A 26,962-nucleotide genomic window follows, 5' to 3' on the forward strand; every position below is an offset into this window, starting at 1 on the left:
CCTTTCATTCATTTATCTGTGCATCAGGCATGCAAAGTTCCGCCGCTGGTTCTGCCTGTAGGAGAAGCAAGCACCCGTGCGGCGCCGGGTAGCCCAGAGAGTGGCCAGGGAAGGATGCCCAGGCTGGTTCTTGAAAGGTGACAGCCCCAGTTTTCCTGCAGAGGAAACAGCCCTTGCAGAGGCACTTAGATGTGAGCCGGGCATTGCGTGCGGGGTGCAGGGTTGCAGGTGTCAAGGTGGAGGCTGGTTTGGGGAAAGGGGACGGGGATTGTGAGATTGTGGCCAGACAGGCGTCTATGGGTAGTTCTGTGGGTAGTTTGGGGCTTGCTGCGAAACCACCTCTTGACCGCACGGTGGGGCAGGGGTGCAGGGCCTGTCCTGTCTCCCGCCCTTGGATTTCAGTCACTCACGCAACCCATGCGAGGGCCGACATCCAAAGGGAAGCTTCTGCAATGCAGGTGTGTGGTCCCTGCCCCTGGGATTTTGGCTCAGCAAGTCTGGAGCAGAGCCCAGGAGGTTTCATTTTTAACATACGTGCAGCAGCACACACAGAAGTATCGTTCTACTTCAGTGTCTTCACCACCAGGAAGAGAGGACACACACGGTAATAATAAGGCTCTTCCCAGCTTCACAGCCCTCTGACACCCAGTCTCCATCTGTCCCCACGATCACCTCCTGAGATGTTCAGGGCCGTCGTTACTCCTTATCTTACAGATGAGAGAGCAGAGACAGCAGAGGTTAATTAAGGAGCGCCGGTCCTGCCATGGCACCTGGGGGACCCACACGTCTCCCCACTTGCCAGTGTGTTTTCCTCGGGGACACAGGCCCCAGGAGTCCTGCCTGTGTGCCCTGGATGCCACCTCGTGGCAGTCTGCTCCGAGGCCAACCTCAGAACCACCGTGCCTTGCACGGGGGACCACCTGGGCTCCCCAAGATGTCTTGAGCTCCACTGGGATGATTCTACAGACTTTACAGCATAGTAATTTGATTCTCAATGTTCCTCCTATTCAACTCCCGCAGCATTCTGTTCAGCTACTGAACTTTATAAAATTGTGGAAGTAAAATCCATGATCCGATCTATTTAGTATCATTAGATGACAAGGAGTGTGATGCTAGTAGAAGAGATTTCTGTGGGTTTTAGGTATTTCCATCTATTTCCATCTCTTAATGACAGAGAACAAGACAGAATGAGGGTGTGAGCTTGAGCCCGGGGACCTGCGTTCTCATTCTGCCCACCACCAGCCAGCTCTGTAGCCGCAGATGACGCACTGCCTGTCCCCAGACCGTGGGTACCTCAATGCAAGAAAGAGGAAGTGGGAGTTTTTGTAAGGTCTCCCCCAGCTTTTGTGAAAGCTCCCAAGTCTCCCGGATGGAGGGGAAAAAATTATCAGCACGCATTTCATGTTCTGTGGCTTTTCCAAGACAAACACCACACTTACATTGTGAACAATGAACTCATCATTCTATCATTGTGTTCCTCTATTTGGGGGGGGTAAAGTAGAAATATATTTTATTCATCAAATTAATTAGATTTAAAGTAGTTCAATGATGTATCTTCTCAAGTGTTGAGTCACTTTTCTCTCCTGCCCTTCTCTGCACCCCTCTAGAAACTCGTTCTTCTTATGTGACCCACCTGTTTAGTCCCCGCGTAAAGGCACTAAATGTAAAAGATAATAAAATTGCATTCATCTCGGTCCACGCTTCGCAGTTGTCTTCACTTACAACTGATACTTTGTTTTACTGTAGAAGTGGGACTAAAAATGTATACTCAAATGAAAAGGGCAACCAAGTGAGAGGTGCTTTTTTAGCGTGTAATGCAGAGTAGACCCACAGGGGCCATACATGGCTGAACTTGAACTTGACATTCTGAGAAAACCAGAACATAGTGTATTCTTTTCCTTTGAATTCAAGGTAATAACTGTACACTGTTCAGAAATGAATTCCGATACAGATTTTTATCAACCTCATCTGACATTTTAAATAAATTTTAGGCCGATGAATTCAGTGTTTCTGTGATAAAGATTGTAAACATTTTCCTTTTTCAAAAAGCAATCTGGGAGTGTATATTTATACTGGAGTTAATGCTGTGTTAAGTCATTGTAACATAGCTGCTGCAAACATTTGTAGAACAAAGAAAAAAGCCTTTATTTAAATCTCGCCAAGAGCAGAAATAAAATGAACAAATGCATACTGGCAGGAGAGGCAAAGGAAAGATTGGAGCTGTTTGATCACCGTGGTGCCATGGTGCTGGCGTCTTGGTTAAGCTGCATGTACTAATATGGTATGACTGCTAATAATCTTAGGTCAGAGTGCTTCTTACAAGAGATGTTTGATGAGTGAATAAATGTTGGAGCAGTGATTTTTTTTTCTCTGCTACAGAACTTTCACTTAGTATGGAAAGTAGATACAGAGACCCTAATTATAATAGTATTTGTGTATTTACATAGAGTAAGAAAGAAGAAGAAATGAACATCATTTCCACTTAATAATGAAATACTCTTGGCTGACACAGGCACCATGAAGACAGTGTTAGCGGTTATTCTCTCTAAATTATAGAATCACGGAGGGTAAGACTGTGTCGTATTGTCCTTTTAATCCCCACCGTCTAGCACGGTGCCTGGACATATAATAATTGCTCGTACATTGTGTGTGTGTGTGTGTGTGTGGTGTGTGTGTGTGTGTGGTGTGTGGTGTGTGTGTGTGTCTGTGTGTGTGTGGTGTGTGTGTGTGTGTCTGTGTGTGTGGTGTGTGTGTGTGTGTCTGTGTGTGTGGTGTGTGTGTGTGGTGTGTGTGTGTGTGTCTGTGTGTGGTGTGTGTGTGTGTGTGTGGTGTGTGTGTGTGTGTCTGTGTGTGTGTGGTATGTGTGTGTGTGGTGTGTGTGTGTGTGGTGTGTGTGTGTGTCTGTGTGTGTGTGTGTCTGTGTGTGTGGTGTGTGTGTGTGTGTCTGTGTGTGTGTGTGGTGTGTGGTGTGTGTCTGTGTGTGTGTGGTGTGTGTGTCTGTGTGTGTGTGTGTGTCTGTGTGTGTGTCTGTGTGTGTGTGTGTCTGTGTGTGTGTGTGTGTGTGTGTGTGTGTGTGAGAATTCCCATCAGGAGTGGGTGGGCAGCTTATATGCCAGACTTAAATAAGAATTAGAAGAAAGCTAGAAGAAAGCTTTTCCAGGCCAGAGAGAAATTACAGTAGCAGGAGGGAGGGGCTGGGCTGGGCTCGGGTGGGGAGATTCCCAGATACTTGTTTGGCACAGATAGTGAACCAGGATTCAGATGATGTGACCCCATCCATCACCTCAGAAACTCGCAGTTTTCAGACAGCATCCTTCCTCTCCTTTGCTGGACTGTTCCCCTGTCATCCTAGCTGGCTTTCGGTTCAGATTCCGATGACTTGCCACAGCTGCGGTCTCACCCTTCTGGTCTTCCTTGAACTTCTGAGCCTGACCTTTCCTGAGCTGGGCAGGCCTCTCGCCGGGGCGGGTCTGGGTTCCGGCGTTCGGCGTGGGTGCACCCTCAGTGCCACCACCCCGTCCCGCTGAAGCCCTGCAAAACTTTTGAGCCGTCGGTCAAGGCTGGGGCGTGTAGATGTATTATTACGTTCACTTTTCTCTCCTTCCTGGTTCCGTATGTCACAAAGTAAACGTCCAGAAGTCGTACGTCTGAGTTCCCAAATCTCAGTTGTGTGTCGTTCGGTTTTAGCTGAAACTATCTGCGAGGGAAGGTTTTTACTGAGCTCGGACGGGGAGGTTGAAACCCACTGCATTTTACTGCTGTCACTGGATGTGATGAAGACACTAAAATTATAGTGTTTCTCACAAGTTCTTGTTAGCATATTTCACAGAGGCCGGTGTGTGTGTAGATTAAGGAACAGGTGGTTTGAACTTTATGGGAGGTCTGTGATCTACCCAGAGGCTACCCAGATTTCAGTCCTCAGCATGCTAACTCCTCCCTGCCCTGCCTCCACAGCTCTTGTTCGGTGTGTGATGCACCTGGCGGCTGGGTACCTGACTCCCCATCATCAGTTTATCCTGGGCTAACACCTCACTGCCTGCACAGGACCTCCCCAGGCCCCCCATCTGAGCCGTGCCCTGAAGCCCTGGTCTCCCAGTCCTTCATTCTTTACGTTCCCCAAGTGGTTAAGCATTTAGAAAAGACAGGTCTGCCTCCTGGTGCTCAGGGCCCCCTGAGCCAAGTGTGGGAAGTGAGGTCAGAGAGACAAGCAGGACACGCACGCCGTGTACCTCGTGGAGGTCAAGACCGCACGTGTCTTACAGGGGGAAGAAGCAAGGAGGGTTGAGAGCAAGCAACCAGCTACATGAAATCTCCATTAAAAAGTTCCACTCTGTCTCCAGAGAAGACAGACAGATGGCCAACAGGCACATGAAAAGATGCTCAACATCGCTAATTAATAGAGAATTTCAACTCAAAACTACAAGGAGGTATCACCCCACATCGGTCAGAATGGCCATCATCAAAACATCTGCAAACGTTAAATGCTGGAGAGGGTGTGGAGAAAAGGGAACCCTCCTAACACTGTTGGTGGGAATGTAAGTTGGTGCAGCCGCTATGAAGAACAGTAGGGAGGTTCCTGAAAACACTACCAATAAAACTACCGTGTGATCCAGCAGTCTCACTCCTGGGCATATATCCGGAAAAGATGAAACTCTAATTCGAAAAGATACATGCACCCCCCAATGTTCATAGCAGCAGTATTCACAATAGCCAAGACATGGAAGTAACCTAAATGTCCATCAACAGATGAATGGATAAAGATGTGGTACATATATACAATGGAATCTTACTCAGCCATAAAAAAGAAGGAAATAATGCCATTTGCAGCAACATGGATGGACCTAGAGATTGTCATACTGAGTGAAGTAAGTCAGACAGAGAAAGACAAATATCATATGATATTGCTTATGTGTGGAATCTAAAAAACTGATACGAATGAACTTATTTACAAAACAGAAATAGACCTGCAGACGTAGAGAACAAACTTACGGTTACCAAAGCGGGAAGGTGGGGAGGGATAAATTAGGAGTTTGGGATTAACAGATACACACTACTACATATGAAACAGATAAACAACAAGGACCTACTGTATAGCACAGGGAACTCTACTCAATTCATATAGGGGTAGAGATATATATACATGGATCACTGTGCAGTAACCTGAAACTAACACAATAGTGAAATCAACTAGACTTCAATAAACAGAAGCACAGCACATGTGTCTCACTCTTCTGTTTCAATTCCTTTTCCATCAGCCCAGAGAGAGTTTTTATCTCCCCTTGGGCAAGAGAAACCGGCTCAGCAAGTATCCTTCCAAATTTTTGTCCTCCCCTTCCCCACCCCTTGAAATACAGCTTTTGAACTTAAACTCCAAGAATTTACGTACTGGGCTCCTGGTTCCTCTGTGACTGTCATCCTTGGGCATGGGAAGTCTTCTGTTTGTCCCTGTGAAGGGAGGAAAGTCAGGGGCAAAAGGGAAAGTGGAAACCATCAGTTAGGATGCACAGTGTCCTGCCAGACTTACTTACGTACTTGGTGTCTGTCTTTCCCAAATCACTTTAGGCTCAGTGGGGGGGGGGGGTTTATTCTTTGATTTGCTCAGCATCGTACACCTGGAATCCAGCACGTAGCAGGTGTCCAGACATCTGTGGAATTTACGAATGAAGGAAGTAATGGAAGATCAGCGCTGTGCTCGTGGGCACACACGCACCAGATACAAAAACAATTGTCTGGCTCTTGACATGGGCACAGTGACCCGGTGATTGGCCGTGACCCGGGGTGGGTGACAATTAGGGGATGTTGTAATGAGTGGCCAGTCCTCAGAGTTAGAAACTTCAGAAATGATTTCATAACCTGGAAACTTTTTACTGGTCTTGAAAATGAAAACTGGAGAAGCAAGCTAGAGAGAAAACATCTGAAGCATGTCTGGGCTGTCCTGATGTCCGCTGAGTCCACCCTAGCCCCTCACACCTTTGCACAGGGGGCTCTGCGGATGGAGAACTTGGCTTTGAAGCTCACAGGGCAGAGTTGAAAGCTCCACACTGAGAATTGTCTTTGAAGTCTCATGTTTTATATTAAATCTTTGGGTTGGTTTTCTATTTCACTCCGTGATATGTGTGTATAGGTGTTTTAAAACACAAAAATTAATGTGTTTCTCCCAGCCCACTGTGAGCTCCGAGCTCTTTTATGCCTTCGTAAATCACTTTAGCTTTTAAGTTTTTCTTTTCCAGACTGATAACATTGTCACATGAAAGTTTTAACCCAAGCTGGCATCCGGCGTACAATGTTCGATTTCTATTTTGTGCTGATGTATTAGCAGGAATCATGACCTAAAGGGATTAGGAAATAGAGACATAAGTATAAACACAATTAATGAGTTCTCTTTCTTGTTTCTACAACTTTCAGGACAAGTTTTACGTTGACAACTTTTGTTATGTTTAAAATCATAAGTACTTTAAGCCTGCGTAGAGAAGAGAGTTTCTGGTACCCAGATCGAATAGTTCTGAATAGTTTGCCGTCTTCCTCCAGATCTTGTCTTGATGTGACAGAACGTATTTGAGTGATAACTCAGGATCTGCCCCTCCTGTCACCCAAGCTATTTCCCTCCCTCCCCAGCGGAGCTTCTAGCTGTAGCTTGTATCGGGTTGTCAGAGTTTACATAAACAGTAGGACGCGCTTGTTTGTTTTTGCAGCTCCTGTCTTCCCGTCAACATTTCTCTGAGATTTATCCGCACTGGTCTTTGGAGATGAAGCTAGAGCAGTGAGCTTGGTTTTTTAAGAGGCGGCTTTTGCCCGCATAAGACACTTCCCTTCTGACGGGACTCAAGTGCCGCGTGGGGTGTTTGAAGTCTCGCGAGAGGGGGTTCTCCGAAGCAGCCTCTCGCCTCTGGGCTCTTGTGAGATGCCCCAGTTCCAGACTGCAGAGAGATTTTGGATTTTGAATCTTCAGTATACTTTCCGTTCCTTGGTCTGCTGCCCAAGAATTTAAATCTAATGCTCTCCCAAGAATGTACTTTATATTTCCTCAAGGGCAAAGGATCAGGTGATAGCTATTCAGTCTGACATTAGGTTTAATAAATATTCGTTGAATTACAGCTGCATAAATTAGAAAAAACTTCTGAGCAGGACGAAGCCATTAGAAGATATGCTCCTCAGGTATTCAGTCCATGATGGGCCTACTTCTTACGACCGAAACGTCAGGCAGGGGGTTTACTGGGGCTCACTTAGTGCTTGTCCGCTTGATCGGGGCCAGGTGTTTATCTAAACCAGGGCACGTCCATTTGGGGTCATTGAAGGGATGCCCACCAGTGAACCCTCGAGGGTATATACATGGGACCAATAGTCACACAGTGAAATCCAGGCTTGGGTTACTTTTACAGAGATCCAAAACCTGGACTGAAAGATACTATTTCCTGAGCTCTCACTGTGAGCCAGTCACTGTGCTAAGTCTCGTAGACCCATGAGGACCAGGCTGTGTATGACACTCGCTGAATGCAGACACTGAGGCTTAAAGGATTACCCAAGGTGACAAGGAGGATGTGAACAGCCTGTCCCATCCCGGGGCCTCGTGGTCAGCCACACGCTGTAGAGGCATCCGTCTCACTGTGCAACGCGGAGAGTGTGGCCGGGGACGGTGGCCCTGAGCTGCCTCCTGCGTGGTACCAGCACCCCTCCCCACCGCGTCGCACTCCCTGCCGGCCCACGGTGATGCTCTGGACGCCTCTCGGGCGAGAAGGGGAGGCCCGCTCTTCCTAAGGAAGGGGGCTTCTGCTGGTACAGAGGCCTCCGTGTAAGAACCGCCTGCCGGACACCGGCACCCCCACTGCGAAGCCCACTTACATTTGAGGGATTGGGGGGAAATTTTACATCTCAGTGGCAGGTATGCAGTCTCCCATCCTGACGCTTCAGTATGAGTGTGAAGCTAGTTTACTGCTGCAGCCGTGAGCCCTTGTGGCACGTGATCGGTACAAAGCGTAAATATTCCAATAATAATGATTGCAAAACAAACAGACCACCGTGTCTGCAACAGACGGCTGTGATGGAGGCAGCCAGAGACCCCAGCTGGCAGGCAGCTTGCACACCTCTGCACAGCCAGTGACGGGCATCAGGAACGCCTCCCCCCGCCCTGCTAGCCCCTGCCGCCTCCTTGCAGAAAGCCCCGGAAGCTAAAAGCTGCCCAGAGCCGCTCGCCTTTGCCTTCTAAACCCTTTCCCATCTGCCCTGCCACCCGAGGACAGACCTTGGACTGCTGACCAACTGACCCAGAAAGATGGCTCCAGGACCTCAACGACAGGGCACATCCTTGTCTGGCTGGAGATCCCGTCGCTGCTGCTCACCCGTCTGCTCACCAGGCAGCCCTGGCTCAGGCACTGCCCTGGCTGGAGGTGGCTACCCCCTCCCACAGCGCACTGTCCCTCAGTGCCCGCCTCTGGTCCCCTCCCCTTTGACGCAGCCCAGGATGACTTCAGTCCTGGTCGCTCCTCTGTACACTCACCCACCTTGGGACAGAGGAGGCAGTCAGAGTCATCGTTTGTCTTCCTACCAAGAGAGCAAATCCCCTGCGATCACGAGCCTTCACACCTGGAGCCTCTCTGGCAATGCCAGGAGCCGGCCTCCCCTTCTGACCGGGCAGAAGCCGCGTGGTTGACGCGCCAGGCGAAGCTCTCTGCAGTGACCGCCAGCGCGGAGCTGTGTGGTTCTGAGGCCCACCTGGGAGGATCGTGTATCCACTGAACGTCAAGAGGGATGTTAGGGAAAACGGGATTTTATTATCAACGTGCGGAGCTAGGCTGAAATGCAGCACATGGTACTTTGTGGCAGAAGGGAAAAAGATTGCATTAAAATTTTAAGCGTGGTGCACCTTCCCTGGCTTCAAGATATAGTGCAAAAAGACAGGGTTTTGGAACAGTGTACGGGAAAGGAACCACTCAGAGCTGAATGAGAATAATAATGTGTGTAAAGGAGTTTGTTATAAAGGTTAAACTAAAAATGAAGAAATAAAATGAGACGGTGTAGATGAGGCCCTGGGTGCAGTGTCTGGCCCGTGGGGGCACCTGGTGACGGCAGGTCCACCACCCTGACAGCTACCATTCATGATACCAACCTAGTCCGACCTGACCTAACCCGAGTGCACGACACCAGTTACTTTTGCTGGGAGCCGCTCACACAGCTTCAAGTAGCTCACACTCGTCTGCACTGACACTGCCCCAGCATCCAAATTTTAAACTAAGGGAAAGCCTGGCACTACTTTTTATAACTTATACCTTTGCCAAGCGACCTCCCTCAAGTGGTCCAGCCCTCGCGGCATCCTTCCCCCCATCCGGGACTGCTCCGTTCTTGCTGGGGCCTGGGGTCACGAGGAGACTGGCCAGAAGCTGCCAGCATTGTGGCTGCCCTTTCCTCCCCGAGGATGGATTGCAGTCCTGCAGAGGCGGGAGGTGCAGAGAAGGGGCTACCCTCCCACCACCACTGAGCTCTGCTCGACCCTGCTGACGTTTTCTTTCTGTTCTTGTAGACGTTAGCTTAAGAATGGGCTGGGATGGAGAGGGAATGCACTAGGGAGGGGACCCTTAGTGGCCTTGAGGACTCCTTGCATTTATAGAAAATGAAAAAAGAAAAGAAACTGGGTCCTTTGTGAAAGGACCCCCCTGAGGCGGTAAAGAGGCTGGGACGGCACCCTCCCCGTGCTCTGCAGGCCGAGTGTGTTCTTGGACATGTGATGAGAGCTAATTTTAGAAAAGTGATTCTTGAAAGAAAATGACTCCTGAAGGCTATTAAGATCCATGAGTGCCTCACTATAGCTCACACACTAAATCTTCTTTATTATTATTTCAGAGCTAAAACAAATACTTAGATTTAACTGAGACAACTTCTATACACAAAAAAAGGCACGAGTGTTTCTCCAACCAAAAGAAAAGCTGGCCAGGTGGCAGTTGTAGCAGACGCACCAATCAAAGTGTGTTAAAAAAAAACGACATTCAAGAAAACCAGTGACCAAGCTTGTCAACCTCAGGGTGTAGGAAGGACATCATTCAAACGGGGCAGCCCGGAAGTAACTTCCTAACCTTTAACGAAATAAGAAGGTATTAATCCACAGCTGCATCGTACGTAATGTCTGTCTGTGGTGGTGCTTACATTTCATAATTTCATTGGACAGCTTGTCATAAATTGTGCCTTTTGGGGAATGTGATTTCTTTCTGAATGACTTGAAGAAACACTTAAATGCTCTCATGCTCCTCTAACATCTGTGCAGCAGTGGGACGCGTTTCTTTGAGAGTTAGTAGCTAAGATTTGGGCAGCGGAATTCCGGAGCAGGTAGAACCATCAAAATGATTTCTCACAGTGGGTCACTTTTTTGTTTTGTCTCTAATCATTGTCTCTGTGTTATCGTACAGGCTTCCTAGAGGCTTGGCTAGAAGGGCGACAGAAAGTGGGAGAAAGGTGCGATCAGAGAAAATTGGTTCAAGTAGGCAGAGACCATCCACTTGAAATCTGTGCCCTAGCACGGCCGGGTGGTAATGTTGGAATTGCTATGGGAGAGAAGAGAAAGCCACACGGCACAGACGAGGCATCTAACCTTGCCAGTCCTCTTCCCGGGAACCTGGCAGGACCTCGGAAGCCTCAGTCACTGTCTTCATCCCCGACGAGGCTGCATGAACCCGTGATCGGGGGCCCATTTTCATCATCGCCTGGGGGCCTCTATTTGTATCTCCCTGATGCAATTTATGTCCCCCTGCTGATGACGGAATGGAGCGGCAAGGGTAACAGATGCTACCTGTTTGAGCTGTATCATTACAGCATTTCAGATGTACTGTGCTAGTGGGAAAAGGTGTGTCTTTTCTGTTGTTTATCCAACATGTCTTCCTATTAGGCTCTTCGGTTATTTTAAGGAAAAGACTGGTCCACGGCTCGGACTTTGACGGCATCCTCCACCTCTCTGTGTCCTGGATTTTTGCAAAGATGCTGGTGACTGGGGCCACGATACATGTCATGATTCCTACAGCATTTTGCTAGCAGAGGATTTGCGCTGCCTTGAGATTTCCTCGTTTGGGAGGATGTTCCCGTAATTGACAGGAGAGGTTTGCAGTGACAGAGGGTGCTGCTAACAGTTGAAGCCTCACCCGGAGCGGGGCTGCGAGCCCACGCCTTCTGTTATTACCGAGCACCAGGCAGGTCTCACCTGCTGAGAAGGCATCCTGTGCCTTGGTATGCTGTTCTTTTCTCAGCGTTCAAGGCCTCACAGACCCTGCCCTTTCCATCTCTCAGGGCACCAGGTGGAGGGGACCCCGTCTCCCCCAGAGTCCTGGCCCCTCACAGCCCCATCCGTCCTGCAGGGCTTTTCCTTTCCTCCCTCTGAGTCCCCGTACCTCCTCTCATTACTTCGCTCCCTTTCATGTCTCTCATCCCCCACGAAGGAGACAGCTTCTCGAGCCTTCGGCTGGGAGCCAGACGTTTCCGTGTAAAGCAGGCTCTGTGTGTGAGGCTCTGAGCCCTGCCCTGAGATGTGGCGGGTCCCCTCCCAGCCCAGTTCCCGTGGCCTCCTGACCCCACTGAATGGAGGCAGCTGGGGGTCGGCTGGCCTAGGGTGCGCTGGCCCCCAGCTCCTCCCGGCAGGTCAAGGCTTCCCCCACCGCAGCCCTGGGTACACGCCCCACTTTGAGATTTAAAAATAGTCTCTCAAGCGAATGCTGGAATAAGAAACCTCTGTTTCCTATTCTTTAGTGATCCACCAGGATGAGCCTCAGAGCTGTTCTCAGTGCAGGCAGCCAGGTAAGAAGGATTCCAGCCAGAAAAGACTGCCTTTTAAATTAGCTACTACAGCCTTGCTGTGCTGTAATGATTTCGTCTTTGTCCCAGTTCTAGGAGTGGAGCTTCTGAAACCCTTGAATTTCCTGACTTACAGGAGTGTCTTTGTCATGCTACTGAAGTGACTCTTGGTGACCCCCAGGATGGGGGCCGATCACCAGAAAGGCAAACCCTGTGATGAGGGGCTTTGGGCCAGCCTGACCTCTGGGGATGGGAGGGGGACTGGAGTGCGAATTCAGTCACGTGGCCAACGATTAGCTCCGTGATGTGCGCCTAACGAAACCCCAGCATAACTCGGGGGTCCACTGCTCAGGAGAGCTTTGTGGTTGGTGAACACATTCATGTCCCAAGAGGGTAACGTTCCTCCACACCAAGGGTAGAGGACATGGAATCTCTGCCCTTGGGATGAGCCCCACCCAGACCTTGGACTCTGTGTAGCCCTTCCCAAAAGACTGTGATCATTCGTTTAGCGCTTTCCTGAGTTCTGCGAGTCTTTTTAGCAAGTTTTCAAACCTGAGGGTGTCATGGGGAAGCCCCCAGATTGGTAGCCACACAGTCAGAATGTTACCAAGTCCGAGCTCACTGCTCACTGCACAACAGGCCCATGAATCGGAGACGAGGTGCCGAGGCAAGGAATACGACTTTATTCAGAAAACGGGCAGAGCGAGAAGATGGCAGACCAGTGTCTCAAAATAACCATCTTATCGGGGTTTGGATGCCAGTTTCTTCAATAGAACAGAGAGGGGGAGAACATGAGGAAGTAAAGTGAAAAGGCCGTAAGACTTGCAGATATCCCCTGGAATGGCCAGCCTCGGGGAGGCTGTGTTCATTTGTGTTCATTTCTTCTTTCTTGCCGCCATCCGCAGGTGGACAGGGTCCGGATGCTTCCCTGAACAAAGGCACTTTGGTTTAACCTTCAGGCAGAGGGGCGGGGTTCCCCAAGGCAGGCCACTGTGTACAGTCTCCTTTCAGTGAACAAAGGCAGCGGAAAGCGAAGGTGAAAGTAAAAGAAACAGAGCCAACATGGAGTCAGATTTGACTCTTCCCCGTTGCAAGAAGCGCAGGTGGCCTGGGGACCCTGCTTCAGGCTGGTGTCGGAAGTGGGGGGCAGTCTCTTGGGACTGAGTCCTCTCCCCGTGGGGTGCCCGCTAACTGCAGTGGTTGGTGTCAGAGCTGTGTTGCACGGCACTCAGCTGCGGAGGAAGCAGGATAACTGCTATTAAGTGTAATTTTGTGCTTTCTAATACAAATGTTGAAATCCTGGAAACAGCTTTTAGATCGTCAGGCTGGAGCATCACAGTTTGAAGCACTGGCTCCTCGATGGACAGGTTTAGGAAGATCATTTAGCAGGTTCTGCTCAAAGTGTGGTCCCCAGGCAGTGCCCGCCTGCATACTGCTCATTGATGAGCTACGGACAGAACTTGGTGAGCCCTGAGAAGCTTTCCCAGCATGGGGACATTGCCGAGACGGTCAGGAATGGAAATGCGAAAGTATTCAGATTGCGACAGTTTAGGGCGAGAATGATCCTTCCCCACAGACAGCTTAAGAAGGCGTATTTAGAATAGATGGCCTCGTCTGGCACAGTCAGATGGAATCAGAACTTAGTGTTAAAAGTGTGAGCAGATGGGGCTTCCCTGGTGGCGCAGTGGTTGAGAGTCCGCCTGCCGATGCAGGGGACGCGGGTCCGTGCCCCGGCCCGGGAGGATCCCACACGCCGCGGAGCGGCTGGGCCCGTGAGCCATGGCCGCTGAGCCTGCGCGTCCGGAGCCTGTGCTCCGCAACGGGAGAGGCCACAACGGTGAGAGGCCCGCGTACCGCAAAAAAAAAAAAAAAAAAAGCGTGAGCAGATGGGTTTTTATGTGCTATCTGCTGCTTGTTATCTCTGTGGCTTTGGGCAAGTTACTTAACCTCTCTGGGCTTCAACCTCCTCATCTATAAAATGGACATCGCAGTATTTCCCACCTTACTAGGTGCTGGGAAGACCAAATGAGATAATCCAGAAGAAGTATTAAGTGAGCACAGGGTGTGGCACGGAGCAAGTAAGCTGCTGGCATTCTTTCTTTCTTTTTGATTTATTTATTTATCTATTTATTTATTTATTTTATTTTTGGCTGCATTGGGTCTTTGTTGCTGCGCGTGGGCTTTTCTCTAGTTGCAGCAAGCGGGGGCTACTCTTCATTGCGGTGCGTGGGCTTCTCATTGCGGTGGCTTCTCTTGTTGCAGAGCACAGGCTCCAGGCGTGCTGGCTTCAGTAGTTGTGGCACACGGGCTTCAGTAGTTGTGACTCGCGGGCCCTAGAGCGCAGGCTCAGTAGTTGTGGCTCACGGGCTTAGTTGCTCCGCGGCATGTGGGATCTTGCCTGACCAGGGCTCGAACCCGTGTCCCCTGCATTGGCAGGTGGAATCTTAACCACTGTGCCACCAGGGAAGTCCCTGGCATTATTTCTTGTACGTTCTTTTTTTGGCATCGTTGTTTCTGGCTTCCTTCGTGAGACCACGTTCTGTATATGGGTTTGATGTCTGACTGCGAGGGAAATCTACAGGCTTGCTTTCACGTGACTACGGGGTAAAGCAAACACTTGTTAAGTAGCCACAACTGAAACAGGTCACTGAATGTTGCTTTCACATAACCCCTCGGAGGGGCTGGACTGTTGGATGCATTCTGGGTTCCCCTCATCTGGCATTGCTCCAGTCGTCGTTTCTGATGCAGCAGATCAGCTCAGACTTAGTGGCTCAGAACAGCGGACCTGTCACGATCACTCCTGGTCCTGTGGGTTAACTGGGCTCCGCTGGGTTCTCACTTGGGGTCTGACGTGTGGCTGCAGCCAGAGGCTGGCCAGGGCTGAAGTCATCTGAACGCTCCACTGGGCTGGACTCCGAGGCACTGAGAGGCTGGGGCAGCTGGGCAGCCCGGGCTTGGCTGGACCTCTCTCGGTCCACGTGGCCTTTCCCACGCAGCTAGCTCGGGCTTCCTCACTGCATGGTGGACTCGGGTGAGAGAGACGTCTGTCTTTGCTGGTGGCTACCTCCCCCACCGTGAGCATTTTAAAGGCAGGACGTGGAAGCTGCTGCACCTGGGCCTGGTACCCGGTCAGAGCCCCTCCCCTGCTCAAGGCGGGGAGACACAGACTCACCTCTCCATGGGAAGAGGGCAAAGGACCCGTGTCCGTCTGTAACAGGCATGCGGGCTTCTCACTTTCGCACATCTTCTTTTCCACCAGAGACGGTGTATAGCGTCCCCAGGTGACTACACTGCCCTAGGGATCACCCACTTTGATTTCAGTTCTTATGTGAGTAAAACCCCTGCCCTTGCATTACGGTCTTGTCGTCACCTGCCTCCTGGTTTTCCTGGAGGCCTGGAGGTGGGGGAGGGTCCCCTCTACGAGCCCCTCCCATCAGACGGGCTTCCGGGGTGTCTGCTTGTTGCTGAGGCCCCCCTTACTCCACTTCCTCCCTCCTTCCTCCCTGCCCCCCACTCCCCTGAAAGCCCCTGCCACCAGCACCTCACACAGCACGTGGCCCCGACTTGCCAGTAGGCCCCCATCCCCACCCCCAAGGCTGGAAGGGCAGCTTCCCAGCCTGGTTTCCCCCCAAATGGTCTCCCCACTTCTTCCAACACCGTCACCAACACACAGCTATGCACACCTGCAGACACACAGCTCCCACCCTCGACACGCACACACACACACACACACACACACACACACATCATTCTTTCAGCCAGTACTTATTCAGGGTCGGCCTGTGCTGCGCTCTGGGCTGTCCAGCTTAAAGCTCCCGCAGCTCACTTAGTATTCCTTATGTTTGTCCTTTTCCAAGGCTTTGCTTGCATTACTATATATGTAGATCAATATATAATAGTTTGCATCTAATAACCCCAGACTCCTAATCCTTCCCTCCCCGTACCGCCTTGACAACCACAAGTCTATCCTCTATGCCTGCAAGTCTGTTTCTGTTTCATAGATAAGTTCATTTGTGTCGTATTTTAGATCCCACATATAAGTGATATCATATGGTATTTGTCTTTCTCTTTCTGACTAACTTCACTTAGTATGATGATCTCTAGTTGCATCCATATTGCTGCAAATGGCATTATTTCGTTCTTTTTATGGCTGAGTAATATTCCACTATATATATGTACCACATCTTCTTTGTCCATTCATCTGTTGATGGACATTTAGCTTGTTTCCGTGGCTTGGCTATTGGGAATAGTGCTGCTGTGAACATAAGGGTGCATGTATCTTTTCTAAGTAGAGTTTTTCCTGACAGGAGTGGAATTGCGGAATCATGTGGCAACTCTATTTTTAGTTCTTGAGGACCCTCCATACTGATAGGAGGGGCCCCCTGTGAAGACTGGCTCATATAGGGACGGGGGAAAGAGCGAGGGCCACTATGACGACTCCGTGCTCTGCTCTCAGCCGCGTTAGGTGAGTTTCTTATTGATATTTTGTTGTTTCCTTTAGCGCCAAGCACTGTGCTTGCTACCTGAGTAACAAAAAGGCGATCATCGTGGGCTGAGCCACTGAGTGGAGAAGAGGGTCCTTCTCTCTGACTCTGTTGTATCTTGTCCTTTCATCTCAGCCTCCTTCCTCACCCTTTCCCAGCTGGAGGCTCGCCTAGCTCTCTCATCTCCTCCCTTGTTTAGAATTTTGACATCTGTCCCTTTTACTCCATCAGAGGCTCACAGTGAGGGCGATTATCTGGGGGCTGCTTTGAGGTTCACAGACACCTCGACATCACCTTCCCCTGCAGCCGCAGTCCCTGGGTCATCGCTTACTGGGGCCCTTCTGGAAGTTTCCCGTGAAACGCAGAGCCCGCCGTGCTGCTGTACAGTATCTGAGCTGTGAGCCTGTGGTGGTCTGATGAGAGGTGCGAGAGGGCGGACTCCGCTGAGCCCTCCGGCCTGCTTCGCCAAACTGGAATCTGTAACCCAGCTGCGGGATGGGACTTGCTGGGATGGGCCCGGGTTAAGCAGCCCTCGGTGGGGAGGTGGACACATCACTGAGACGCCTCCAGAGGTTTTCCAAGGTGCACCCACCGCGTCTCCCCTCTCCCAAGACCCTCAGCTGAGGTGGCGGTGACCTCGGCTGGCCTCGGCCGGCAGCGGCTTGAAGCAGGGTTTCGGTTCCCAGCCAGGGATCGAGGTCGGGCCGTGGCAGTGGGAGCACGGACTCCAAGCCACGAGACCTGTGGTCAGTGACAAGGCCCTGGCCCCTCGGCTTTGCAGAAAAGAATTCCCACAAAGACAGAAGGTAGTGAAACAAGTAGAGTGTTTATTAGGAGGAAGAGGGTAAAGTACGCGTGGATAGACACACGGGCGGACTCAGAGAGAGAGTCGTGCCCTCGTGGCAGTTGGAATCACTCACATGGGGCATTTCTTCCGGGTTTCCTTTGGCCGGTCATCTTGCTTTGCCTGGTTCTGAGTCCGTATCTGGTTTATCTCAGGGTCCTCCCCGTGTGTGTGTGTGTGTGCATCTCTTAGCCGAGATGGATTCTAGTGGAGAGGCCTATGGGTAGACTTGACATCACTCCCTTTTTGACCTCCAAGGAGCTTTCTAATCAGGGAGGTCTCCTGACTTCCAGAATGAGGAATCTGTGGTCTCTTCCCTTCTCTCTGGGCAGGGCCCAGCCTCCTGTCTCGATTGTCCTGCTATTCTCGTCTGGGAGTATCGGGCCCCAGGGGACAAATCACTTGCTTACCTTGGGGGGCGGCATCTACGTCCTGCCTCAGTGGGACCCTTTGTCTTGCAGATGTGAGGGTGGGGGGCGTGTGACCCCCGAATGTGGCCGAAGCTCCGGATGACCCTGGATTCTGATGCCCCTTCTAACCCTCCTGAGACCCTCTAAAGAGACTGTCCCCAGCGCTGTCCCGCGCGCCTCACCGTGACACCCGGCTGTTTTTCAGGTCCATCCCGCCTCCCGCCGCCTCGGGACTCCAGGTGCTGACCCCGCAGACCTGCCATGAAACCACACTTGAAGCAATGGAGACAAGGAATGCTCTGCGGGATATTCGCTTGGGGTCTCCTCTTTCTGGCGATCTTCCTGTACTTCACCGACAGCAACCCTGCCCAGCCCGCGCCCAGCTCCTTCTCCTTCCTGGAGACCAGGAGGCTGCTGCCCGCGCAGGGAAGGCAGCGGGCCATCATGGGCGCCTCGGAGGGCCTGCCCGAGGGCGCGGACGCTCGCAGGGGGCTGCCCCGCAGACACCCGTATGGCCCCCTGCACGCGGGGCCAGGCGACCTGCGGGCGTGGGCCCCAGACGGCTTTGAAAATGAAGACGACTTCCTTTCGCCCCAGACGGGGAGAACATCGCAAAGCGCTTTGCCGCCGGAGGACGCCGCTCCGGGCACGTCGGGGGGCCCGGAGGGAGCTCTGTTAGCGCGCCGCGCCCGGGGGCGGTGGGCGAAGCGAGGGGCCCGGAGGCAGAGCCGGAGCGCGGCGCCCGGGGTGGGCGAGGACGGGCAGCGACTGTACTCGTCCACGTCCCGGGCGCTCCTGCGCCGGCTCTGGAAGGGCGACGCGTCGGCGCGGATGCTGCACCCGCGCCTGCAGAAGGCCATGGGCGCCTACCTGCGCGCCAACAAGCACGGCGTGAACTTCCGGGGGCGCCGGGCGGCCGGGCGGAGCCGCGCGGAGCTGCTGTGCGCCCTGCGGGGCCGCGTGCGGGTGCGCACCCTGGATGGAAGCGAGCCGCCCTTCTCGGCGCTCGGCTGGCGCGCCCTGGTCCCCGCCGTGCCGCTCGGCCGGCTGCTCCCGCGCGGGCTCCGGACCTGCGCCGTGGTCACGTCGGCCGGCGCCATCCTCAACTCGTCCCTGGGCGAAGAGATAGGTGGGTCCCCGCGGCCCCCCGCCCCCAGGGTGGCCGCTCCTGCGCTGTGTTTCCGGAAAGTCTTAGGTCTTCTTCCTTCCCTGGGACTGAATGACCCCCGGCGGGTGGAATCCCAGCAGAGGTCTCCTTTGCAGAGACTCAGAGCAGAGACGGGCATCCTCCCAGGAGCTGGGGGCCCGGGAAAGGGAAGCCCGCGGCCCTCTCACCGGCCCGGTCTCAGGACCCACCTCCTGCAGAGCCCACGTTGTGCACTGACAGCTCCCAGCCGAGCCTGCACCCCTGATGACCCCTTAATGTGGCAGGAGCAGGAAGGAGCGCAGGGGAAACCCCACCGGGCGACGAGCCTTAGGGGGCAGCTCCAAACAGGAGTTTGCAGGATGATAATTGTCACTCGTTCGAGGACTAAATCCCTGTCCCTGGGCTCTGCGGAGAGCCCGACAGCTGGTGAGAGCATTGATCTGGTGGGCACCGTCACCTCCAAGGTTGGCACACACCCAGCCTCTGGGCCCCAGCTGCAGCCTGGACTTCCATCTTCCCTTCTGTACTGTCTTCAAATCCATTCCTGAGCCCTGGAGAACACCCCTGTTAGTCTGGCCTCTCGAGGGAAACAGACCGGTGGGATACGTGTAGAGAGAAAGATTTATTTTAAGGCCTTGCCCCTGCCGTCCTAGCGGCTGGCAGATCTGAAGTCTGTAGGGCAGGAAGGCAGGCTGGCTGGAGATGCAGATGAGAGTTGATGTTGCTGCCTGAAGCCCCACATCTGCGGGGCTGGCAGCTCGGGAGGGCCCCTGCTTCCCCGGGAACCTGCAGTCTAGTCTAATGCCCCTGAGTCCCCTCAGTGCCCAGCCCGCCCTGGTGCTGCCCTCACACATCCTCACAGGTGGCTGACCTGGACGTGACCTTCAGGGGGCACTGCCCACTTGGTAGAAAGGAATCGTTGTTCCGTGTCCTCGAGGAATAGCCGATACTCCAGAGCCGTCTTGAGATGAGGCGACACGCTTATCATCAGGTTGCACAGCCCAGACCTCCTCCCACTGGCTCTTGGGAATGAGGCTGAATGTGAAATTTTTAAGAAGTTGGAAAAACAAGGCCCAGGTCTGGACTCGCAGCCTGGGGTGTCAGTGTCCCCGAGCTGACGTTAAGTAGACTCGTAATCATGCTGTGTGTGTGTCACGCAAGCTTGCGGCCAAGCCGAGTCGCGGCTGCTACCAATTAGGAAGGAGCATTGGTTCAGAGGCCCCCAGGGCCAAGTAAAGCCACACTTCTCCCTGGTTTTCGAAGACCATGATTAATCATGGCAGAAGGAATTTAAGCAGCTTTAGAGCAGGTGGTGACTTGCTTTGGGATTTTTTTTTTTTTTTTTTGCTTTGCTTGAAGCCCCACTGCATCATAGCTGCACATTGCCTTGCGCTCACCTGCCTGGGAGAATTCCCTTGCTCTTTATTCTGCTGTAAATACCCCTGACCGGAGTCTTGTAAACTCTCCTCTATTCAGAATTTGGAAGAGAGTGTGAAAGAGACTGGGAGTTCCCCATTTCTGGGGAACATGACACGTCAGTTATCTTTGTTAGTTTCTAGTATCCGCATTTAACTGATAGCGTCTGCACTTATACAGAGGTTCACGATTAGAATCGTAGAAAGGTAACTGAAGAACAAACACACTCAGAAAATTTTTTTAATTCTCTATTGTTTTGCCTCAGTTCCTTTGAGTCCAATTTTATAGCCATCGATACCTTTTTAAGAGTATGTAACGTAACACAGTTCAACCCGTAAAGACAAGAAGTCTCGCTTTTTTAGAAGCTGGCATCTCTCAGCATCAGCCCTTGTGCCTGCCATGTGCTGACATTTCTCCTTCCGACTCCCCTGAACATACAGAGGCTTATCAACACACAGTTGTTAACACCTCTCCTAGTGAGAACAAATTCACAGAGCAGAGTCCTTCAGGAAACTCGGAAGCGGGCATGCTGTACTATTTAGCTAACTCTGTCTTCATCCCTAAGCATCTACTTGTGAATCGGCTAAGTGAAGATTAGAAGTCTTGCACGAGGTCGTGGTTTTATGAAAAACTGAGGGCAGAGCTAGAAAAGTTCCTGCGGGTTGCCCCATCTGCCCCCCCTACCCTCCCTGCCTGAGGGCTCAGCCCCTGCCCCCCCCCCCCCCCTGCCAGGGGACCAGGGAAGCGCCAGGGTTGCAAGTGGCTCTGCTGGCTGCTGCCTGGGCAGTGCCGTCCTGTTTCCCAGTTCTGTTAGACTGAGTCATACGTTGTAATTGTTTAAACACCTCCACTTTGAATATGTTATTGGAAAGCAAACTGAACCGTTTTGGAAACATGAAACATTCTTTTCTAGAGTGGTGAGATGATCTTTTTTCAGCCATTCCTGTAAATAATAATAATTTGGTAGTGAGATCAGTAGCAGCAATCCCGTGGAAACACACTGCAGATGAGAAAAGTACTCTGAACTTACAGCTGTCACCTTGAATGGGAGGTCAGGATCTGTTACCTGAAACTAGGATTCTGGGAAGTGTATGGGAAATGGGAGGGTAGGGAGGAGGCTGTGTAGGGAGGGGGCATCTTCCCGTAGCGAGCTTGGGATTTGGCGTCCTGTTACCTTAAAAAAGCAAGAAAGCAGATCACATAGTCATTCAACAAGCATGGGTCCCCAACTCTCCACCAGATACTGTGCTCGCCACTAGTGATAGAAAGATGGATGAGGCCCATCCCTAACCCTCAGATCCTCTGCTTGCTAGTGGGAAAGACAGACTGTAAACAGACAATTCCAATATCACGGTTAGAAGGACAGAAAGATGCGCAGACAGACAGGGAAGACATGACCGCGGAATCCCACCCCACCGCGAGGGCAGACGTCTGAGGAGGGGAATCCAGGCCAAAGGCCAGCAGAGCAGTTGGATGAAACAGCACAGTGTGTGGGTGATAAGGGCTGGGGACCACTATGGGCTGAGGGTAGAGAGCAGACAGGTAAGTTGGACGGGTGGGCAGGAGGTCAGCCACTTCATGCTCTTGGATGTCATTCCCCAGAAATTAGACTTCTCATAATGATTGTAATAATAGATAGCACTTAGAGGGTGTTTACTGCAGGGAAGTTCTCATCCTCAGTGCTTTTATCTGTGAACAAGCCTTGCGATGCCAAGTGACAGACACGATTATTCCTGTTCTATGGGTAAGGAAACCAAGGTACCCAGAGACACAGAGGGTAGAGCCGGATTTGAACTCCAGTCTGGGTCCCCGAAACTCCAGCTCTGGCCCCTTGGCCTCGCGTTGCAGAGGTACTGAAATCTTTGAAGCAGAGGAGTGATGGGTCAGTGTTTCATTTTGGAAAGATTGCTCCAGAGCCTAGATTGGAGTAAGCACGTTGCAGGAGCCCCAGTGAGGTGAGACAGACCAGGGCGGTGGGTTTGGGGGAGAGGAGAATCATCTCTTGGGCAGGCCATTCCCCGTTCCCCAAAGACAAGGCGCTGGCTGCCCTTGCAGATTCCTGCGCTCGGGAAGGGAAGGGAGCGGTGGGGACGCAGTGCCCAGGACTGGGCAGGGATTTCGTGCTGCTGTGCCTTCTGGCTGGCTGCTCCTTGTAGGGTTTTCATCTTTCCTCAATGATGCTCTTAGCCTGGCTCTGCTCTCAAGGTCAACGGGAAATGGCTCTAGCCTGGAGATGCCGTCTCCAAAAATGACGCTTTGCTTTCTTCCCCTGTGCTGGCTGTCTGATCATTCCTCCCTCTCTAAATGTGAAGGGACAGCTTAGTTTCGCAGGTGGTTACCTGGGAGAAGCACGCCCAGGTGCACATTTACGAATGTGTCCATGTGACGGGCTCTCTCAGCTCGTCGTCCCCACACGCCCCCTCCCATTCTGGTCCCTCCTTCTCCCGGCCAGCTGGGGGAAGTTCAGTCTCGTCCACAGCAGCCCCGTCCCTACCTACCTCTCTGTGTCCTCCATGAAACTGACCTTTTAACTCTTCAGCCTCATGCGACTTCCAAAGGAGTGAACCTAGATTACCTTTCTGCGCCCTGTCCTTTGTCAAGTTGTTCTAAGGCTTAAAACACACCTCGGTGTAGAACACCAGCTTTTAAAAGCTGGGACATTGTCCGGGGTGATACGATTCATTAGGAATTTCTACGTAATCAATTAGAAATGCACCCACTGCTTGGCAACCTCAGTTTGTTCACCTTACCTCTAGACGGAGGCTGTATCTAAGGGTGGCGTGGTTCAGTGGGAGCACTGGTCCAGCAGTGCCAGCATCCTGCTTCCTGCCCTGGTGCTATCCTGGTTACCTCTGAGTGCCGGGAGGCCCCCCTCACTCCTTGCCTATGGGAGAGTTGCCCCAGGTGAGCAGGTCACATAGTGTCTGGCCTTTCGGGGGCTCAGAAGGTGAGAACAATTTTCATCATAGTACTCGGAGGTCTTTTTAACTGTTGACATCGGAACGGATGATGCAGGAGCAACAGTGGATAAAACTGCTTCTTAGCACAGATCGAGGCAGTGGTACCCACTATACTAGTCCTCACGGGATGTTTTCCTGCCAAGCTTAGCAGTGAGAGCAAAGCATGCCAGCTCCACGTATGGATGTCCTTAATGAAGCAGTACAAATGGTTAGTTTGATGAGAGTTCAGCCTTTGAAGTACATGTGTTTTTAAGACCAAATGGGAAATAACATGAAAGCATTTCTGCCAACCAACCCCCGACGGAAGGGCACCGATGTGATTGAGCTGTGAGTGGCACTAGGCGCTTCTGTCACAAAACACAACCATACTTGAAACAGACTGACTGATGGACGCACTTAAATTAGACTTAGGCATTTGGCAGAGGCATTTTCTCAAGAAGGAAGGAAGGAAGCCTCGACTTTCAGGAAAATAACTGACAGTGTTTGTTGCCAGTGATAAAATTAAAGCTTTCAACCCTGAGCTTGGAGGCTTCCCAAACTTAAAAAGTGATGAGATCCGTGGCGACATTAATGATATTTGATACTTTATAATGAAATGCTTCAGTATTTGAAAGATCTGCATTACTTATTGAACTGATAGCTTCCAAATGACCGCTGGACAGTGTTACAAAATACACATGGATGAATCATCCTTTATTTTTTTAATTGAAATATATTGGGTTGGCCAAAAAGTTCGTTCGGGTTTTTCCATAACATCTTACGGAAATTTTTGGCCAACGCAATAGTTGATTTACAATGTTGTGTTAGTTTCTGCTGTACGGCAAAGTGATTCAGTTATACATACATATATATATATTCTTTTTCAGATTCTTTTCCATTATAGGTTATTACAAGATATTGAATATAGTTCCCTGTGCTATGCAGTAGGTCCTGGTTGGTTACCTATTTTATATATAGTAGTGTGTATATGTTCATCCCAAACTCCTAATTTATCCCTCCCCCACCCGTTCCCCCTTTGGTAACCATAAATTTGTTTTCTGTCTGTGGGTCTATTTCTGTTTTGTAAGTTAATTTGTATCATTTTTAAAGATTCCACATATAAGTGATATCATATATTTGTCTTTCTCTGTCTTACTTTACTTAGTGTGATAATCTCTAGGTCCATCCATGTTGCTGCAAATGGCATCATTTCACTCTTTTTATGGCTGAGTAGTATTCCATTGTATATATGTGCGACATCGTCTTTATCCATTCATCTGCCGATGGACAGTTAGGTTGCTTCCATGTCTTGGCTGTTGTGAATAGTGCTGCTGTGAACATTGGGGTGCGTGTGTCTTTTTGAATTAGAGTTTTGTCTTTTCCAACTAAATGGCCAGGAGTGGGATTGCTGGGTTATATGGCAACTCTATTTTTAGTTTTTTAAGGAACCTGCATACTGTTCTCCATAGTGGCTGCACCGACTTAATGTTCCCACCAAACAGTGTAGGAGGGTTCCCTTTACTCCACACCCTCTCAGCATTTATTACTTGTAAACTTTTCTTTTTTTAACTTTTGGCCGTGCCGCACTGTGCAGCATGTGGGATCTTAGCTCCCTGACCAGGGATCGAACCTGCACCCCCTGCAGTGGAAGCACAGAGTCTTAACCCCTGGACCACCAGGGAAGTTCTTATTTGTAGACGTTTGCATAATGGCCATTCTGGCCTGTATGAGTGGTACCTCATTGTACTTTTGATTTGCATTTCTCCATTAGCAACTGTTGAGCATCTTTTCATGTGCCTGTTGGCCATCTGTATGTCTTCTTTAGAGAAATGTCTGTTTAGATCTTCTGCCCATTTTTTGACTGGGTCGTTTTTTGTTTTGTTTTTTTTTTTTTTTTGATGAATCATCCATTTTAAGAGCAAGATTAACTAGTGGATTTTAATGTAACAGCACAAAAATTGATACTGTTTCACATTCCACACTGCCACTAACCTTTCAGAAACTAGCTCTTGTGGAGTTACGATGAAGTATCAGAGGAGAATATTCCTAGTCATCTGGAAAGACTCTTGAAATACTCCCACCAACGATATATCTTGAGTCTTCATATACTTCAACTAAAGCAATATATTGCAGCAGATTGAATAGAGAAACAGGTATATGAAACCAACTATCTTCTAAAAAGCCAGGCGTTAAAGAGATTTGCAGACATTTAAAACAGCGCCCTTCTCACTATTTTTCGAAATGTAGTTATTTCTCATAAAAATGTATTTTACAGATAAATTAATAAATAAACATTTACAAGTTTTCTATTTTACTCACTAATGTGATATATTCTGAAATCTGTAATCCAGATAAGCAAAAGGCCTCTGGGTTGTCAGTAATTTTCAAGAGTGTAAAGGCGTCCGGAGACCAAAAAGTGAGAACCGCTGCTTTGGGTGTTTGACGAATCAGAGATACGTGATCTCACTTCTCACTCTCTCACAGACGGGCCTTGTTGTTTGCTCCAAGTTAAATTAGGAACGTGCACGGGGTTTTTGAAGCTGAAGAAATCGCATAGAAATTCCCTATCGCTGATTAACTCTGCTTTCAGCCCTGTTTCTGGGAGACACATTAGACTCCACAAAGCAGTCTAGATACACACATATGTCTCGAAATTTCCTGTGTAAAGCATGTCTTTAAAGACCGTGAGCACATACCAAGTATCTAAATATAACTTAGAGGATATAGGGCCACTTGTAATGGATTGATGTGTTTTTATGTTTATTTGCCCCCAGCCAGGATCTCATCCTAAGTAAATAGGATGCCAAACAGGGTGTGTGTGGGTATCTGAATCTTGCTGGGGTCTAGTTAGCTTCAGGTATTGAAAGGTTTGCTTTAAGATATATTCCTAGATTATATGCTGATTTTTATGCAGAGGGAAAAAAAGAAGTAAGTTTGTCACTTATGTGCCCTCAGATTCCCACGATGCAGTTTTGAGATTTAACGCTGCTCCTACACGTGGCTACGAGAAGGATGTTGGAAATAAAACCACCGTCCGCATCATTAATTCCCAGGTAAGATGGGTGGACTGTTTTATAGGTAAGTAGCTTAAGTGGGTGAATGAAGAGAAATCACCCAGTTATCCATGACCACGACCTTGCTTATTTCTAAAAGTCTTGTAATTATAAAGAATTAGGAAAAATGCAGAGAAATGGGAATTCATGTGTGCTGTGAGTAGCAAAAAAGAGTAAATAAGATCAAAAGGAAAAATCAGAGTAGAGGTACAAATATATATTGCATTTTGTGAACTGAGGAAAAGAAAGGTAAACGGAGTAAATCATGGGGATGGAGGGGAGAAAAGCAAAGGAACAGAATTCAAGGGTCAGAAGAACAGCTCAGAAACTTTACTTTGTTATTGAACATTTTAAAAAGGAAAATATCTCTTTTTTGTATGTTCTCAATGTTTTCCAAAATTCATAGCAAAATTAGCCTCAGAACAAACCACAATTTCTAGAGTTTCAAACGGTATTAAAAAAATGGGGTGATGAGCGATTTAGGGTGCGTTTGTTGCAGAACCAAAGATCAGCTTTCTTCGTCGGGCTCTGGGCTCACAGCCTACAGAGGTGAGAAACAGGCCCCGGTTTCCTGAATTCAGAGACGCCACTGATTGAAGATTCCTCATCTGTCTGATAACAGCGTTTAAGACAGGGGAAGATAAGCCCCAGCAAATTAAAATACAGGTCCCTTGTGAGATACTCCCTAACTTCAGAGATACTAAAATACAGGTCCCTTGTGAGATACTCCCTAACTTCAGAGATATTAAAATACAGGTCCCTTGTGAGATACTCCCTAACTTCAGAGATATTAAAATACAGGTCCCTTGTGAGATACTCCCTAACTTCAGAGATACTAAAATACAGGTCCCTTGTGAGATACTCCCTAACTTCAGAGATACTCAAATGCGAAGCAAAAGAGGG

The 26,962-nt window shown here is 50.1% G+C and overlaps 1 protein-coding gene across 1 annotated transcript in view; it reads left to right on the forward strand.

Moving 5' to 3' along the window:
• Positions 1 to 26,962, forward strand: part of ST6GAL2 (ST6 beta-galactoside alpha-2,6-sialyltransferase 2) — a 58,578-nt gene that overhangs the window by 17,355 nt on the left and 14,261 nt on the right. Inside the window, exons 2-3 of the mRNA XM_060027652.1 lie at positions 17,710 to 18,633; positions 25,962 to 26,059. Coding sequence (XP_059883635.1) covers positions 17,766 to 18,633; positions 25,962 to 26,059 — 966 coding nt within the window. The 5' untranslated portion in view covers positions 17,710 to 17,765. The remainder of the gene's footprint in view (positions 1 to 17,709; positions 18,634 to 25,961; positions 26,060 to 26,962) is intronic.

This window comes from Delphinus delphis, chromosome 12 (genome assembly GCF_949987515.2).
Source record: "Delphinus delphis chromosome 12, mDelDel1.2, whole genome shotgun sequence".
Lineage (NCBI taxonomy): Eukaryota > Metazoa > Chordata > Mammalia > Artiodactyla > Delphinidae > Delphinus > Delphinus delphis.